Genomic DNA, 16810 nt, shown 5'->3' with positions numbered 1-16810 from the left:
AATTAAGCTATGTACGGTGCGGAGGTTGATTTCCAACAACACAGTGTCACATATCAGGTTTGATTGAAAACTGTTTAAAAATGGGATACTATTTTGTTGAGATGCCAAAAGTTCATATTTTGGCGGAAAAACCGCTTTATAGTTGACAGTTATCACTGAATCTAAGGCAGATCTTCAAAGCATATAGCAATAATTAGTATTGTTTTATCACCCTATACACAAAAGATAAGGGAATTTGTGCAGAAATAGGAGGTTTACCTTAGGGTTTCAGTTTTACCAGGGTGTAAAAGTGAGGAAAAACAAGTTTCTGTGGGAAAGGGGTGAGCTCTGATGAGATGAACTCTGCTGCAGAGGTAATACGGAAAAGTCAGAGAGCCAGAAACAGATTTGGCACATTGTTATCTAACTGTCTGCTCACTTTTTGAAGCCTAAGTGCTGATTCACCAGTCGTGAGGGTTGTTGAGTGGCAGAGGAATGTCCCGTTCTTTGTTCAGCCTGTACTGGATTATATCGTCAGTCTTGTGTCACTAGTCATTTCTAACCCTCGCATGCTTTTGATATTCCTTTCACGGCCGTCAATACAAAGTCGCACACGTCTTGTCTTGTGTTTCAACCTTGCCGATGCGAAAGCGCCTCCAGTCTGTCGACCTCATTCTCCTCGTCTTTCCTTCGCTCCCTCCTCGTCTCCGCAGTGACAGTCGCACATCCATTCCCGAGCGTGCGAGACTCTGGCTCGACCTGCCACTGTTCCCTGCTTTTGTGCACACGGCCCTTAATGAACTGAGCAGCGGGAGCACACGTCATCTTTAGGGTTAATTTTAGCTCTTGCACAGAAGCACAGTATTTGGAGAAACCATATTTATTTATCAACCTAACTTGACTTTATTTGATTTAAGTATCAGATACATGTGTAGTAAAGTAATTAAGACAAAGAATCTTGTTTTTTTTTATCATTGTTGTCATCTGAATCCTTGGTTGTAATAAGTAATAATAATTTCAGTCCTTACAAAAACAAATATGCAATAAAAGCTCTGGAAAAGCACTGGAAACTTGGATCAGTGGGAATAACTTGTGGGCTGTAAAACCAAAAACAGTGAGTAAACTTGAAAGATGGGGAAAAAAATGTCTGATCAGTTGCGTTAAAATAGTAATTCCTTTAAGGTTATACATGTTTGTTTCAAGTGCAGCTTTCAAGTGACTTCCCTGCTCCGCTGCTTTTGTACTCGCCGAGGATTCCTTCTTCAAAGTCTTGGGTTGGGACAGGAAATGTTGCTGGAGCAGACCATAAACTCAATGTAAACACTGTATATTCTGCACTGCAAACAAGTCTATTTGACAACCCTCTTCGAAGCTGAGCAAAAAGCCGAAACATGAATATGTAGTCAACGTGTGGACAAGAAGAAAACCAAGGGCGAATGTAAAGTCAGAAAACGAAAGATAAAATAGGGATTAGAGCTCACGAGAGTCGTGACTCACCCTTTGTGTAGCACTCCCACAGCTTGGTGCACTCATACCTATGAATCACCTCCATTCTCCAGTGTTGGAAAAAACAATTTATATCAGCACACTGAAACATCCAGCTCCACATTTCCTTGTCTCATCTTTTCCTTCACGGAGTGAACTGCCTGTCCTTAAACGTGGCCATCACACATCTTTGAAACCCAGAAACTGGTGACTACTGCTTTGCGTCTAGGAAGCCATTCATATTCATGCATGTGAGGTTTTGCAGCCAGAAATTCACAGACATCACCTGCAACAAGGCACCAGGTGTCAATCACACTGGTTTCCGCTCATATGTGCCATACTTTATCGTCTATTTTCCCTCCAAATAGAACAGATTTACATGGAAAAATGTTTATTGATGTTGTAAATCAAGTGAGAATTTGGCTCATAGACTTCCATTCAATCTGCAATCTTTCTGCAACCAGCAGTCGCCCCCTGGTGGCCATTCCCTAACTTGTTACTTCCAGGCAGCAAAAGACGATGTCTACACGGTCTACGTTTTCCTTTTCTTCCTGCTTTTATCTCGTGACGTTTTTAATCCTCTTGTAAAAGCACTTAATTTACGTCGGTTGCTTGTTTTAAATACAAGTCATCGCCGTCGCACGTAATATACGCCGGCTTTTGTGCCTCTGACTTTCTTTCCTTCCTTCAGTTCGACTTTAATGTCTTTTCCCCTCATCAAGCAAAAAAATTCAGTGCAACTCAATTATCTTTGTGTGTCCCTCGGGGGCCGCTGGAGACCAGACAGCATCACAAAGACGGATAAATAACATGTGCTGCATCATTAACAGTGACACACACACACACACACACACACACAGACAGAAACGTGTACACACACACAGAGGAATAGATTTTCCTGCCTGTATTGTGGCCTGTGCTGATCAATGTGAACGTCCCTATGGCAGCACAGTGTTAAGCTGATTGCTTGCGGCCCTCAGCCTGCATTATTAACTAGCTCGGCGCACACTGGAGGACATTTTGGACACACGGTGAGGCATGTGTGCGTGCGTGTGAGCGATCGTGTTGCACTTGCCCCATTTACACTAGCCTTCTAATGAACTTGTAAGACAGTGCAGCATCTTACTGTGTTCTCCAAAGGAACTATCACACACACACACACACATAACCTTAAAGAGAGATATCTAAATGTGTCAGCACATATTAATAAACAAATCAACAATCAGTGTACAGTAAATATGCTGAAATTAGCGCCTGTCGTCTTAAGGCAGGTGCCATAAAACAAATGATTGCACAGGACGTCGCTCACTCGGTACTCAAATAGCAGCGCTACCTGCAGTTGGAGCTGCAACTAACGATTATTTTTTTACTCTATTAATCGTTTGGTCCATAAAATGTCAGAAAACGTTAAAAAAAATGTTAACCGGTGTTTGTCAAACCTGGAAATGATGATGTTCTCGAATGTCTTGTTTTGTCCACAAACCAAAAATTATTTCTTTTGTTGTACGGAGCAAAGACATGATGAATATATTCACATTTAAGAAGCTGAAGCAATCAGAAATCTTGTTTTTAGTCCTGACAAAAAGCTTCAAGCCGGTTCATCGATTATCAAAATAGTCTATGCATCGAGTAATTGTTTCAGCTCTACCTACAATACACAGTAAAATGTATAATAGGCCCAAAGACTGTGGGAACAGGCATCAGTGGAAAGAGCAAATTATGTTAATATCTTTGTTTATTTTACTTTCACAGCTTTTTAATTAGTGAAGTGCTCGGTTATTTTTGTGTTTTTGTTTCAATACCTGTCTTATTTTTTTTTTTTCCTGCCCCCTGGGGAAAAAAAACAGCCATTTTTTCTTTATTGTAATGAACTCAGTCAGCTGATAGTCAGCCTTTGCTGTAACATGTTGACTGTCACATGACCTCCCCCCTCTCTCTTAAGGCCCGTGTCATGCTCCCAGGGCCGGAGCAGAAAACCTCACACTCATTAGACACCAGCTGATAAATGCTCAGGTGCCATAAGAACATTGTCACAAGGTTGTCAAGCACTCCCTCCCTCCCCCTCTCTCCTTACGTCTTCTCATATTCTCTCACCTCCTATGTTATTTCCACTTAACAGTCTACACTGCACGATATGCCGTGAGTGCGTCTGAGTCACAAAACATATTCTCTTCAGAATAGTCAGTTAAACCACAGTCTCAATGTCTATATCTGTCAAATAATGTCACACTTTGCGTGCCCGATTCAATGCAAACGTCTTGCACGCGCATCCAGTTTGGCCCGCGTGATAGCAGTTCTGATTGCGTGTAAAAGTTGCAATGCGATGCAAGTCACAGCTCGAATTACACTGACCTCAGCAGCGAGTACGTCGCCTTGTCACATTGTTTATTAAAAGTGTATTTGTGTTTTGTGCTCTCAGGAATATGAAACAAAGAGTGGAAGAGCTGGACCTGGCAACCCGACGTCTCCCAGGCAAAGTGTGAGGAAAAACCTGGACTTTGAGCCGCTCTCCACCACCGCACTTATACTGGAGGACAGGCCTGCGTATGTAAACACACACACACACACACATGCTCTCTTCGCTGCCAGTATAGTTAACTCATTAGAAAACAAAACAAATATCTTTCCATCGCTCCTTCCTTCATATCATTCCCTCTTTCCTCTGCTGGAGTCTCTTCACCAGCTTCTCACCGTGTCCACTGTTTGTCTCGCACAGTAACGGAGACACGCTGCTGAAAGTTTAATGTCTCTCCCTCAGACGGGCTCCATTACCTTGTCTTTTGTGGATTATGCATTTTGCGAACATAAAAACGTCTCCTCTTTCATTCGGCAGTGCTGCTCTGTCACTTCTGGTGGGATAGACGGTGAATAAAAAAAAAAAACCAGTGGTATCATTTAGCCAGACTTCCTGTGTTTCTAGGAAGTTGAATTTAACACCATGATAAGCAAAACTGTGAGCTCAGCTGCCACATAACCCCATAATACTGTATTTTCCCTTGTAAGTGTCTCCCTCTACTGGTAACTTGTGTTATCTGCAGTTTAGTATGGTTGGCGTGCACCACCTTTAGGGAAAAAAAATAATAATCAAAAAGCACTGGAACTAAGTGTAATACAAACTGATTCAGCATGTTGAAGCAGAAAACATCCAACACCTTTAGATCACACACTAACAGCCCCTGTAAATGCACCACAATAAAACTACTGTAGTATAGAATCAGGTTATTTGGGGTAAAATGCTGCAACAGCTGCAGAACAATAAACAACAGATACAACAGAGAGCTTATAGAGGACATCATTTACAGACTAAAAATAACACGGAGTAAAACATAAAATAAAACTGCCCTAGAACGCATAAAAAAAGTAAAGAATACATAAAAATGTGGGCAGGACAGGACCTGATATTAAAACTCAAAAACTCCCTTGTGTGATAAACACAATAAATACCAGGTGAACACTTTTCTTTTCATTGTTTTATATTCAGAATAAAGCTGTTGTTTTTTTGTTCCTGCAGAAGAATTAGTGAAATTTGCTTCTCTGCATGTTTATATGTTACAGTAATCTGCCTGCCAAGCCAGCTGAGGAGGCTCAGAAACACAGACAGCAGTATGAAGAGATGGTGGCCCAGGCCAAGAAGAGAGGTGAGGTCACAAATGGGACAAAATAGAATCATAATGTCCTTATTGTCTCTCTTCAGCTTGTAATGTCTCAGATCTGTTCCCCTCTTCACTCTTTGTGCCCCCCCCCCCCCTCTGTTGTTATATCTGACCACCTCTCTTCATCCTCCTGTCTGCAGAGCTGAAGGAGGCTCAGAAGAGGAGGAAGCAGCTGGAGGATCGGTGTAAGCTTGAGGAAAGCATCGGCTCGGCCGCACAGACCTGGAACCAGGAGATCCTACCTAACTGGAGCACTGTGTGAGCACATCCACTCGTCAAGAGTGAAGACACTATATTTTCTTTTACTTGAAACCTTTATACTGTCTAAACGCTCGCATTTTGAACACAAAAGAGGAAGAAACACCTCATCGTGTGCTGTCACATTAACACCACCTGGTGGATGAAATTGGTACTATTTTGCCATGTTTCCAAACTACCTCTACGCTAGATATATGACAGATCAAACTCAAAAACATACAGTCATTAAACCTACAAGTAGCTTCAGAAAAGGTTGGCAAACATCTATAACCTTATAACATGTTGTAAAAGAGGGATTTTGCTATTCTGTGCACCACATTAAAGCAGTATGCTGTCAACATATAACATAGTCAGTTTAAATCTCATCCATGACATCATATGTACATTTTGTGTAATGTTGTCAACTTTATCTCTATTTTACATTTTAAATGTCCACGTGGCATTTTTTGCATCACCGTATCATCGTGACGCGACATTATAACAATGTACGAGATTCTTAAAAACGACAAAACGCGTTGTACAAGTGGAGCAGCCTCGTGCTCATTCCAACATGTTGGTTTAAGATCGATCATACAAAATAGTAAACACTTTGCAATCAAAATATAACCACTCCCGTGGGCGTGAGGCCTTGAACTAAGATTCGAACTTGCTTTACAAACAAAAACAGGTCTCTATTGACTAACGCTTGACTCATGAATGATAGTGCTGCTTGAATCAATACAGCCCCGCCCTGTATGTGTTAATCTGGTAATTGTTATAAATAAACTGAGTACTACGCAAAGTATTGAAGTAAACATGTACAAGTACAAGTAACAGGAGAGTTGGCGTCTCCTTCAACGGCAGATTGTTTCCACTGAGTGAGAACATATTTCTTCCCGCACTTGCAGGTGTACGTCTCGGCGAGTGAGAGACCTCTGGTGGCAGGGCATCCCTCCCAGTGTCCGAGGCAAAGTGTGGAGCCTGGCTGTGGGGAACGACCTCAACATCACTCACGGTACATGGCGGCGAATGTGAGAGTTGACCTGGTGGCTGTCGGGTACCGATTTGGCTACTTGAGCATCACATACACATCAAATCCTTCCCATCCAAATGCCAACGATCACAGAATTTGACAGACATAGAAACATGCACAGTATTGTACGTTGATCAACGTACGCACATAATGTGTACGACATACAAACGGAAGGACTTAACAGTTTGTTTCATGAGATAAACGGTAGAAGGAAGAGTGGCCCAGTGATTCTTAAATAAAAAAGAGGTGTGTGTGTGTGCGCTCTTCAGCATATGCTGGCCTATTTGCAGACTTAACTGCTGAGGTGGCCCACTGTGTTTTTTTTTTTTACCACTCAGCCTTTCAAATGGAGCATATTTCTAATCATTATCACCCTTTACACACACACTCATACACAGCTCCATTTTTCATGCCACGTCAGCTGTTCTCTTGTGACCGCTAGGTGCTAATCCTGGGCCTTCATTCACGTCAATAGCTGCCAAATGAGATGCTCACGGATGCTGCCACATTCTGTACAACTCCTAAGTCGTAGGATATGTGTATATATATATATATATATATATATATATATATATATATATATATATATATATATATATATATATATATATACATACATACATATACATATATATATATATATATATATATATATATATATATACATACATACATATACATATACATATACACATATCCTACGACTTAGGAGTGTATACATATACATATACATATACACATACATTGGTTGGCAAGACCTTAACCCATTACCTAAGCTTATTTTAACTATAAAAGGGCCAGAAAATGTCCTGTGAGTTAAGTGCTTGTGCCCATTTTTCCAGAATAACTTTCAATATGTGGCAGTTATTTACAATTTATGCCATGTTAAAATAGTCTATTAACAATTAAAAATGAAGAAAAGCACTGTAGTTGTACACGAGCACCAGGTTTTGCGTGTTAAATTTGAAATTTGAACAGTATAACACACATTTCAAGTCAAATTTGATTTTTGTCTGTGTCTTTTTTACCGTAATAACCACATGTTTACTTTGACTTGCAACCTCTCAGCTTTCATAAACAGTTGGAACTTTTTCCCCGATCGCACAAACCGTCTCATAATTACGGTAATGAAAAAACACTTGGTGATGAGGCCATTAACTCCTTGAGAAAATGTTTACAGACATTCTAAATCAATGTCTGTATTGCCCCCTGGTGGCTTTTTTAGAAGTCTATGTCCACTTTTAGTACAAATTCTACATCTGGAAAACAGCATAAGCCATTGTACAGGTGTTCCTAATAAAGTGCTCAGTAGATGCTGCGTTGCATCTCCACAGCATCGTGAAGGCCACACCAGTGCGGAGCTCATTATTTCCACTGAGCGTCTCATCACTGAAGGGCAGCCACAGGTCGCAGCACACGCCGGGGACATTCAGTTGACTTCAGCAACAACAAATAGCCGCGCAGCTGTTTTCTTAAATCACCTTTTAGTGTTACGGCAGCAGAATAAGTAGACGCCGAGTCCTTCACCTCAAGTGCTTTCTCTGCTCAACCTCTTCAGCCTCCGTCTTCTCTAATGATCGTAACTGTGGTGCTGTAACGTCTCCCCGCAGAGCTGTACAACATCTGTCTGGCCCGGGCAAAAGAGAAGTGGAGGAACACGCCGGCGCCGTCCACAGAGGTCGAAACTGAAGGTAAGAGGTCTCTTTCTCCCACTTTGGGCCTTTACTCGGTCGCACATTTCTTTTTGGGTGTTTCTCCAACGTGCTGCCACGTCTTAATGTCAGACGCTGGTTCTTCAGATAGAGAGTCGAGCCTGGAGCTGATCAAGCTGGACATCTCCAGAACCTTCCCCCAGCTGTGCATCTTCCAGAAGGTCAGTGAGAAGAAGTGGTCATCTTCTTTTCTTGGCTGATTTTAGTTTTAGAAATGTTAAAGCTGCTGTCAGTGATGTTGTCATTTAACCAACCTCCTGTCCCTTGCTGCTGATTTTAACCAAAGGGTTTCACTCTGTACATTTCTGTACAGCCTCCACTACACTAGGTGGCAATATGTTGCTGTTTGAGGTTGTTAGTATTCAATTATGGTCTGGATTTCATCTTGTTTTTCTCACTGTTTCCTTTTGTGGAAGAGTATTAGGGCCACATGTAAAAAAGAAAAGTGACCTGCAAAAAATAGAACAGCATGAGGAGGAAAAAAAGTCAGAATTCTGATTTTAATTCTGACTTTTTACATGTAAATTCATGACTTTTCATCACTTCTGTTCAGTGACTTCTTCTTTTGTTTCTGGGTTAAAAAAACAGATGAAAACTGTGGATACAGCAAAGATCAGGATGATATTACTCTGATATTACTGTGTCAAAGCAAATGAACAAAGCAGCACTTGATGGGAAAGATGTGTCGGGTGTATTTTTAGCCCATTTGTTCCTTTGTCTTCATGTCGCCTTTGTTCATCTTCAGGGCGGGCCCTATCATGACGTGCTGCACAGCATTCTGGGAGCATACACTTGTTACCGGCCAGACGTCGGTTACGTAAGTGTCGCACAAACGCAAACGATACATCCTGTTTTGATCTTTCACGACACTTAATACTCGTATCTCATCTGTCACGTTTTGTGTGTGGGTAAATATAAATCTGACTCTTTTCAAAGTACTGTATGTGGTGTTCACAGTTCAACGTGGAGTAGTCGTATCATTTCTCACATTATGTTTTTAATATAAAATGACGACATATATCGACCGACATCTCCCACGATTGTCTTAAATGACAAAAGTGTGATTGTGGTGGAGATAAGAGTGAGTCTACCAGATCAGAGGGGGCTGTGTGTGTGTGTGTGTGTGTGTGTGTGTGTGTGTGTGTGTGTGTGTGTGTGTGTGTGTGTGTGTGTGTGTGTGTGTGTGTGTGTGTGTGTGTGTGTGTGTGTGTGTGTGTGTGTGTGTGTGTGTGTGTGTGTGTGTGTGTGTGTGTGTGTGTGTGTACCAGGTATTACTAATGTTGTGGGGACCAAAACCTGTTTACACAGTCACATTATGGGGATTTGTCCTCCTTGTGGGGACAAAAAGCAAGTCCCCATAAAGTAAATTACTACATTTTAAGGTGAAGATATGTTTCATGGTTAGGTTGAGGTTAGGGTTAGGATTAGGATTAGGCCAGTAGTAATTGTGGTTAAGGTTAGCGTAAGTCTCCAAGAAATGAATGTAAGTCAATGCAATGTCCCCTCAAGTCATGAATGTCGAACATGTGTGTGTGTGTGTGTGTGAAGACAACATTGTTTGAGACGTTATGTCCCCAAGTTTAGATCCCGTCGCACGGCTTAAACTTAAGCTCCACCTTCTAATGAACAAGTAGAAATTTTTTAAAAAGTCCATGACGGTGTTTTTCAACATTGTACAGTCTCATCTTTGCATTTGAGAGCGTGGTTGTGTTTGTGTCGATGCTGTGGTTAGCCCCACACGTCTCTCTCTAAACTCTATACTTTTAAAATGACTGTGACTTCCTGCGCTGACCCCAACTCATGAGCTGCTCTGCATGTGCATGATGTTCATTTTTGCATCTGTCTTTGTCAGCATTTCATCGCTCTCTCACATGTCAACACTGAAGCATTATTTATCATTCACAATTTAAATCATATCATATAGAGTAGCTGCTTTAATGGCATTGGAGTGTGACGGCCTTTTTTATTATCAGTTCATCCTTTTATTTCATTGCTTTTCTTCCTTTGCAAGCACCATAAATCAGTTTACCATGATATATAAATTATTAGATTTGTTTTGTTTATACTGTATGTGTGTGTATTTTTTATTTGTCCATGTGAAAGCACTTGGTAAATTGCTCTTTTTAAAGGTGCTATGCAAATAAAGCTTTACTTGCCTACTTCCTTACAGTCAAATTCACATTTAGCAGGTGTTCCTTTTTAGTTTAGAAAAGTTTATAAAAACAGTGTGATTACACATTTAATACATGTCTGCATTAAAATATCTAAAAAATGACTTGACTATAATGTAGATTTTGTTGATTGGTGTACTTACATCATTCAAAATCTTTCCAAATGTGTCTTTTAAATCTTTAGAAATCAATATTTCTATTCAAGGTTTAATTTCGGTTGCTGCTTTACCAATCTCTGCTTTAACTTCCGGGACAAACCTACTCATCAGACTAAGGAAGACAATACTTGGTTACAACTAGTTTGCCAGTGTGTGTATTGTCATTTCATGAAGTTGTTCCCTTCCAGGACAAACACACAGGGAAACCAAACAAGAAATCAACAATCCTGATTGTTATTGTTTTGACTAAGAGACACTGTTTTCTTCACAAGTTGAATTAAAAGACAAAGTAAAAACATCTGATAAAAGGCATTGAAATTGTAATGAACAGCACAGGAATCGTCAGAGTTCTATACGTGTAAGCTCACAGTATGACCTTTTGTGACACTTTTGTGTGTTTCGTGCGTGTGTGTGTGTAGGTGCAGGGGATGTCGTTCATCGCAGCCGTGCTGATCCTGAACCTTGACACGGCAGACGCCTTCATAGCTTTCGCTAACCTGCTCAACAAACCGTGTCAGATGGCCTTCTTCAGAGTGGACCACAGCCTTGTCAGTACACACACACACACACACACACACACACTTACTCAACACCCCAAAGACAAATACCTTAAATTTCCCTCTGTATTTTTTCTAAATTTAACATCGCGTTTGCTGACCTTATATCTTATTGATGACATTGGACACTTGTCTTATTTATTAAGGAGAGTGAATATCGTCTCACTGCATCACAACTCTGTCAAAGCCTTAGTAGATTGAACTAAGAATGTAAGCACTATGTTAATTATGGAAGGTATAATTCATTCACTGTAACATAACAATGAAAAATCTGCTCTGCGTAACATGTGAGGTACTTGAAATGGTATTTTCATACCATATAATTGTATTTTAATACAATATTTGTTGGAAAAGTGTTGATTTTCGTGTCAGTTTTGGGTCTTTTTAACAATGAATTATTTTCATCATTAATATTGATGTTTATATGACTCACACTTATATTATATAGTTTTTCTGAACGGCTTTTGTCACGAATGCTTATAAACGCACTAAAAAAAGAAAGACATTGTTTCATCGCCTCATGATGTCAGTATGTGATCACATGTATTTGTACACGCTAATATTTGTCGGTCACCGCGGTGGTTTGTGTTTCTGTGGTTATGTGAGACTCTCTTTCTTCTCTGCAGATGTTGACATACTTTTCGGCATTTGAAGTTTTCTTCGAGGAAAATCTACCGAAGCTCTTTGCACATTTCAAGAAAAACAACTTGAGCCCTGATATTTATTTGATCGACTGGTGAGTCTGTAGCCACTTTTAATCTCACTGTCCGTCTGGAGCACCATCAACAAACAACAACAAAAAACTTCATCACAGTACACAATTGTGTAATATTACATTCCAATATAATATCACACCTTTTGACCTGCTTTCCGTTCATTTCACACCTGTAAACCAAATCTATATGTGGCCATGGTGGAACAGCCTGGTGGAAACTTGTTACATGTCGTCATCTAGAAACACGACTCCTTCTGTCACGTTTACTTTAAGTGTTCAGTGTGTTTCTGAGAAAACAGGACCGATTGTGTGTGTGTGTGTGTGTGTGTGTGTGTGTGTGTGTGTGTGTGTGGGTAGCGCTCACTCAGTTTCACTAACACCAATCACACCACCGATGTCTTAACAAGGGAGAGGCCCTTTTAATATTTGGTTTTGTCACCTTTTCTCCTCAATCACCGACAATTTCTTATTTAAATTACTGAGCGACACGGTCAGAATTCAAATGCGTGCGCCTGGAAAAACTAAAGTCATGATTTAATTAAAGCCGTGGTGTGTAATTGTAGTCTCTGAAACACCTTTACCTCATTTTTGATGTGAAATTAATGTGAAATTTAATTAAAATTTGGACGAGGGAGATGGAAAAGTTTCTGTATTGATAAAAACCGTTGATGGAAACACATAGATGCCCATTTTTAGGGCAAAGTTTGTTTAAATTTAAGTCTTAGTCTAAGTAGTGAGCAGGGTTCTTTATTAACATGCTGTTTGTTGATTTGTTCAGAGGTTTTGTTAAATACATGCATGCAAGTGTTTGTGTTTAGATCCAAACACAAACTTCTGAACTGAGAGTCCCAGAATAACACCATCCCCCCCCCATTTCCCTCCCCAGGATCTTCACTCTGTACAGCAAGTCGCTGCCGTTGGACCTGGCGTGCCGGGTGTGGGACGTGTTCTGCCGCGACGGCGAGGAGTTCCTGTTCCGCACGGGGCTCGGCCTGCTCCGCCTGTACCAGGACGTGCTGACCTGCATGGACTTCATTCACATGGCCCAGTTCCTCACGCGCCTGCCGGACCTCATCCCCGCCGAGCAGCTCTTCCAGCACATCGCCGCGGTTCACATGAACAGTCGCAACAGGAAGTGGGCACAGGTGGGATGTTAGAAGCTATGTGTGTGTGTGTGTTCATCTTCTGGATTAAAAGTCGTGTTTATTTTTAAACTTTACCTCCATTCCTCTTAGGTTCTGCAAACGTTACAGAAAGACCCAGAGCGAGGCAGCCCGGTGCTGAAGCGCTGAGCTGAGCTGAGATCTCACTAACAGACTCCTCCTCCTCCTCCTCCACTTCCCCCTCAGGAAAGACTGACCAGGCCAGGTGGACCTGAAATGGTCCTGGGTTCAGGTTGTGGGGACTTATCCGGGTTCTAGCTACACTGGTCAACCTCTTTCAGTCCAGTTCTGTGTTACTGCTCTGGCTAGAACCAGGATCCCGGAGGGGGGACTGTGAGTGAAGAGGCTCGGGTGTGAGTAGGAATACGAGGCCTTATCTAACTCCCCCTCTGCTCAGAGATGCAGCAGTGGACTGGAAACTGTAGCTGCCCGAGGCCTGAAGAATGTACCACACACACACACACTCATGACTCACACTCCCGCATCCATGAACCCAGCAGACTGATGCAGTTCTCCACAGATCAGGGGAAATCATCCAAGTCCTCTGAGTAGTTTTTAATCCTCTACTTTTCTTCTTTTTTTTTTTTGTTTGATAAATGTTTCATAACAAAAAAAAAAAAATATTCCTACTGTCTTTAAAAACCAGTATTGGGCAGGTACTCGACCAACATGACCAGAGTCCGATCTGTGAGTGGCTACATCCACACTACTCCGTTTTTAGTTCAAAAACACGTCGATTCGCCTCTGGATATACCTGTCGTCCAGGAACCACAGGCCCGATAATCTGCCGTCTATAAAAGTCAAGCAACTGCTAAAAGGTCTGCCTAATATATCAACTGTTTTGCATGATTCCTACGAGTCACTCAGGTCGTGTGCTGCCTTGAATAACACTCAACTCCTCTTCTTCCTCATCCTCCTCCTCCACTCTCTGGGTCGGCGCGAGCAAATTCGTAAAGGCCATAATTTCATACCACGGCGACTCCTGCATTTTAGAGTGTTGAACGTTGGAAAACAAGCTGCAGGGTCTGTTGTCGTTTGAAAACTTTAGCGTGGACGAGCAGAAAAGGAGACCGTGGAAAACGGAAGATGCGGCTTCTTGCATTGACTCTTCACAAAACATTCTTTCGGTATCATTTTCAAGTCGTCACTTTTTGGCCATTTTTTCTTTCTCGTTAGTTTTGTGCGTTTTAGTTTGGAAAGCAACGTTTTCAAAGTAGTGTGGATGTAGCTCAAGTGAAGTTTTTTTTTCATCCACCACCTGTAATCTCGCCGTGCCGTTGGTCGGTGTCTGTGATGATGCGATTGGAACCATCGAAGCCTCTGAAAGAGGTCGATAACCCGCCTTCTATTTATGAATAGAATGCGTCCTTCATTTGAGGTACATTTCAGCTTTTTGTTTTTCGATTTTTGTATGTCTTGACGTGCGTGTCGATGTCTCGTGTGCATTTATTTAACGTTATCCGACCACTAGGGGGCAGAGTAATGCCGGGTCAGGAAAAAGAGAAAATCTCTTTAAATTTAACTTATTGCGATGACTTGAGGAACTCAAGTTACTCAAGTTAAAACTTTGTTTTGTTTTGTTTTTGTTTGACGCCATGCCACGTGCTACGCTGCCCCCTATTGTCCGTGTGCTTAATTGCATGTCGCATTCATATCGTGTCGTCACAAACAGTCATGACGTTTGAAATTGCCCGTAGCTCATTTCCATTGTTGACAACATGGCACTTTGTAAAAAGACGCCAAAGCAGCTGATTTCAGTCATTCATCACTGGATCACTTTAATGAAAACTTGTCTGCTTGCTATAAAAATCAAAGATATCGTCCGAGAGTTCAGGTCAAGTTTCGTCCAAAAACGATGGTGTGCTGTGTCGGTTTGTTCTGCTATGAGTGAGATAAGAAAAAGTGATTTTTAAAGACAGAGTGTTTGATAGATTACGGTTAAAAACAGTGCAGTTTCAATCTGATACTGATCGATTTTCGGACGAACAAAGCTAAACACACACTGTGCTAAGCTCAAATTTCTTTGAAGTTACTAAAAAGACCGTATCGGATTTAATATCGGTAGCGGAACATTCCAGAGAGTGTGAAAAGCGTCTGTTCCACACAAAGACTGTGTTTAAAAAATTAGACGTCGTCCTCCGCTCGCAAATCAAACTCCCGTTTTTGAATTTTCCGAAACAGAAGTCCTGGCACCTTATTGGGCGATTATGTGCCGTGCCTTATCCTTATTTATCGTCTCTATCATGAACGGGGGAACGTAACTTAGAAATATGACATTGTGTTTTGTTGAAGAGGAGCTGAAAAAGTGTTTACAGGCGGTTTAAATCACGTGAGAAGTAGACGCTCCTGTTCTGTTTTCAACCAGCAGAGTCGCCCCCTGGTGGCTAACATTTTTTCTTCCTGGGCTAGTCCAATTCTTAAACACAGTCTGTGGTTCATCGGTGCTTTTAGCACCTTAATGCAGTGACATAGCTCACTTCCTGTTGTGTGTAACACGTTTGGCCGTGGCTGTGTAGCTTTTGTGGCTGTTAGCGGTTGCTGCTGCACCCTGACCACTAGGGGGCGTGTTTATAAGTTGTCGGTAAGAGGCAGCGTGGCGTTATTGGATAATGAGATGCTACCGTGTCGCGTGTATTTCTTTTAAAGCCCAGTTTGCACAGGTTGCGTTGAAGTGAAGTGTCCAAGGCCCGGTCGGTTGTTGACGCTGCGAGACGAGGTTTCTCGGGCGTTGTGAAGCTGCTCTGTGTCGTGTGTTGTGCTCGTGATTTTGTGTGCGATGGAGTTCACGTCCTCTCTGCGCGTCTGTGTCTCAGGAGTGTACTTCGATCCCGTGATCACAGTTTGGGGGGGGGGTTAAAAAATAAAACAGGAAGCCCCTTGCATTCGTACATCACCATCTCAGCTCGCCTGTGTATCTGAGTGTGTTCTTCACCTTTGTACAGCGCAGCAGACTTCCTTGATGCACCCCCCCCTCCCTCCTCCCCCCCAGTGTGGTGGTGACTCACCAAACCACACTGCAGGACTGCAATAAAGCTTTTTGCACATACATGTTAAGCCTTTGAGTTGTGTTATCAACTCATCACTTTGTCTCTTTTCCACTTTCCCTTAAACCACACAACACACACACTGTACGTGATCCACAGTGGTCAGAGACCAAATCCACTCAAAGTACACGACTCGCTCATCCCACTGAACCCTACTGATGTGTACGTTTTTGTTTGATTCCCTTTTAAAGTCTTGAATGTGTTGATTTGTCTTTGTTTTCTTTCTCCTGATTAGGCGTGTGTGCTGTAGAGGAGTAACACACGCACACACACACACGGAGACAACCATGCTACTGTATCTCACTTGAAATGTATATAAACAATGGTTTTATTAAAATAAAGACCTGTACATATTCAACCAGCATCTGCTTAAGATTGTGTTCCATGAGGAAAAGAAACATTTAACTTACCTACGGTGGCCATTTTGTGTCGTAGCATCTGCCTGCCTTCACATGTCTGCATTTTCCTTACTGAGCGACCTGCCTACTTCCCTACCTACCCTTATCTTACCTAGGCACCTTGCTACCTACCCTATTATCTTAACATGCTCCCTCTCTACCTTTTATGTTACCTATGTATGTATATATGTATGTATGTGTGTGTATGTGTATATATATATATATATAAAATGTGTGTGTATATGTGTATATATACACACATATATACACACACGTATGTATATACAAATATGTATGTGTGTATATGTATGTTTGTGTGTATATGTATGTGTATATATATACATATATGTATATATGTGTGTATATAAATATATATTTATATACATATGTGTATATATGTGTGTGTGTGTGTGTATATATATATATACATATATGTGTATATATATATATAAAAGTATATATGTACATATATACACACATACATGTACATGTATGTGTCTATATA

General features: G+C 41.4%; 1 protein-coding gene across 4 annotated transcripts in view; it reads left to right on the top strand.

The window, feature by feature from the left end:
- tbc1d14 (TBC1 domain family, member 14) overlaps window positions 1-15710 on the top strand; it is a 32315-nt gene extending 16605 nt beyond the window's left edge. For 3 of the 4 annotated variants that reach the window (XM_058625193.1, XM_058625195.1, XM_058625197.1), the window contains 11 exons: window positions 3884-4008; window positions 5020-5102; window positions 5258-5375; window positions 6263-6369; window positions 7998-8078; window positions 8172-8260; window positions 8845-8916; window positions 10848-10976; window positions 11612-11721; window positions 12587-12845; window positions 12936-15710. In XM_058625193.1, coding sequence (XP_058481176.1) covers window positions 3884-4008; window positions 5020-5102; window positions 5258-5375; window positions 6263-6369; window positions 7998-8078; window positions 8172-8260; window positions 8845-8916; window positions 10848-10976; window positions 11612-11721; window positions 12587-12845; window positions 12936-12992 — 1230 coding nt within the window. In that variant the 3' untranslated portion in view covers window positions 12993-15710. The remainder of the gene's footprint in view (window positions 1-3883; window positions 4009-5019; window positions 5103-5257; window positions 5376-6262; window positions 6370-7997; window positions 8079-8171; window positions 8261-8844; window positions 8917-10847; window positions 10977-11611; window positions 11722-12586; window positions 12846-12935) is intronic. The other variant, XM_058625194.1, reaches the window with a different exon arrangement.
- The last annotated feature ends 1100 nt before the right edge of the window (window positions 15711-16810 follow it).

The sequence above is a fragment of the Solea solea genome, chromosome 3 (assembly GCF_958295425.1).
Source record: "Solea solea chromosome 3, fSolSol10.1, whole genome shotgun sequence".
Classification (NCBI taxonomy): Eukaryota; Metazoa; Chordata; class Actinopteri; order Pleuronectiformes; family Soleidae; genus Solea; species Solea solea.
This window is presented reverse-complemented; position numbering and strand designations above follow the sequence as displayed.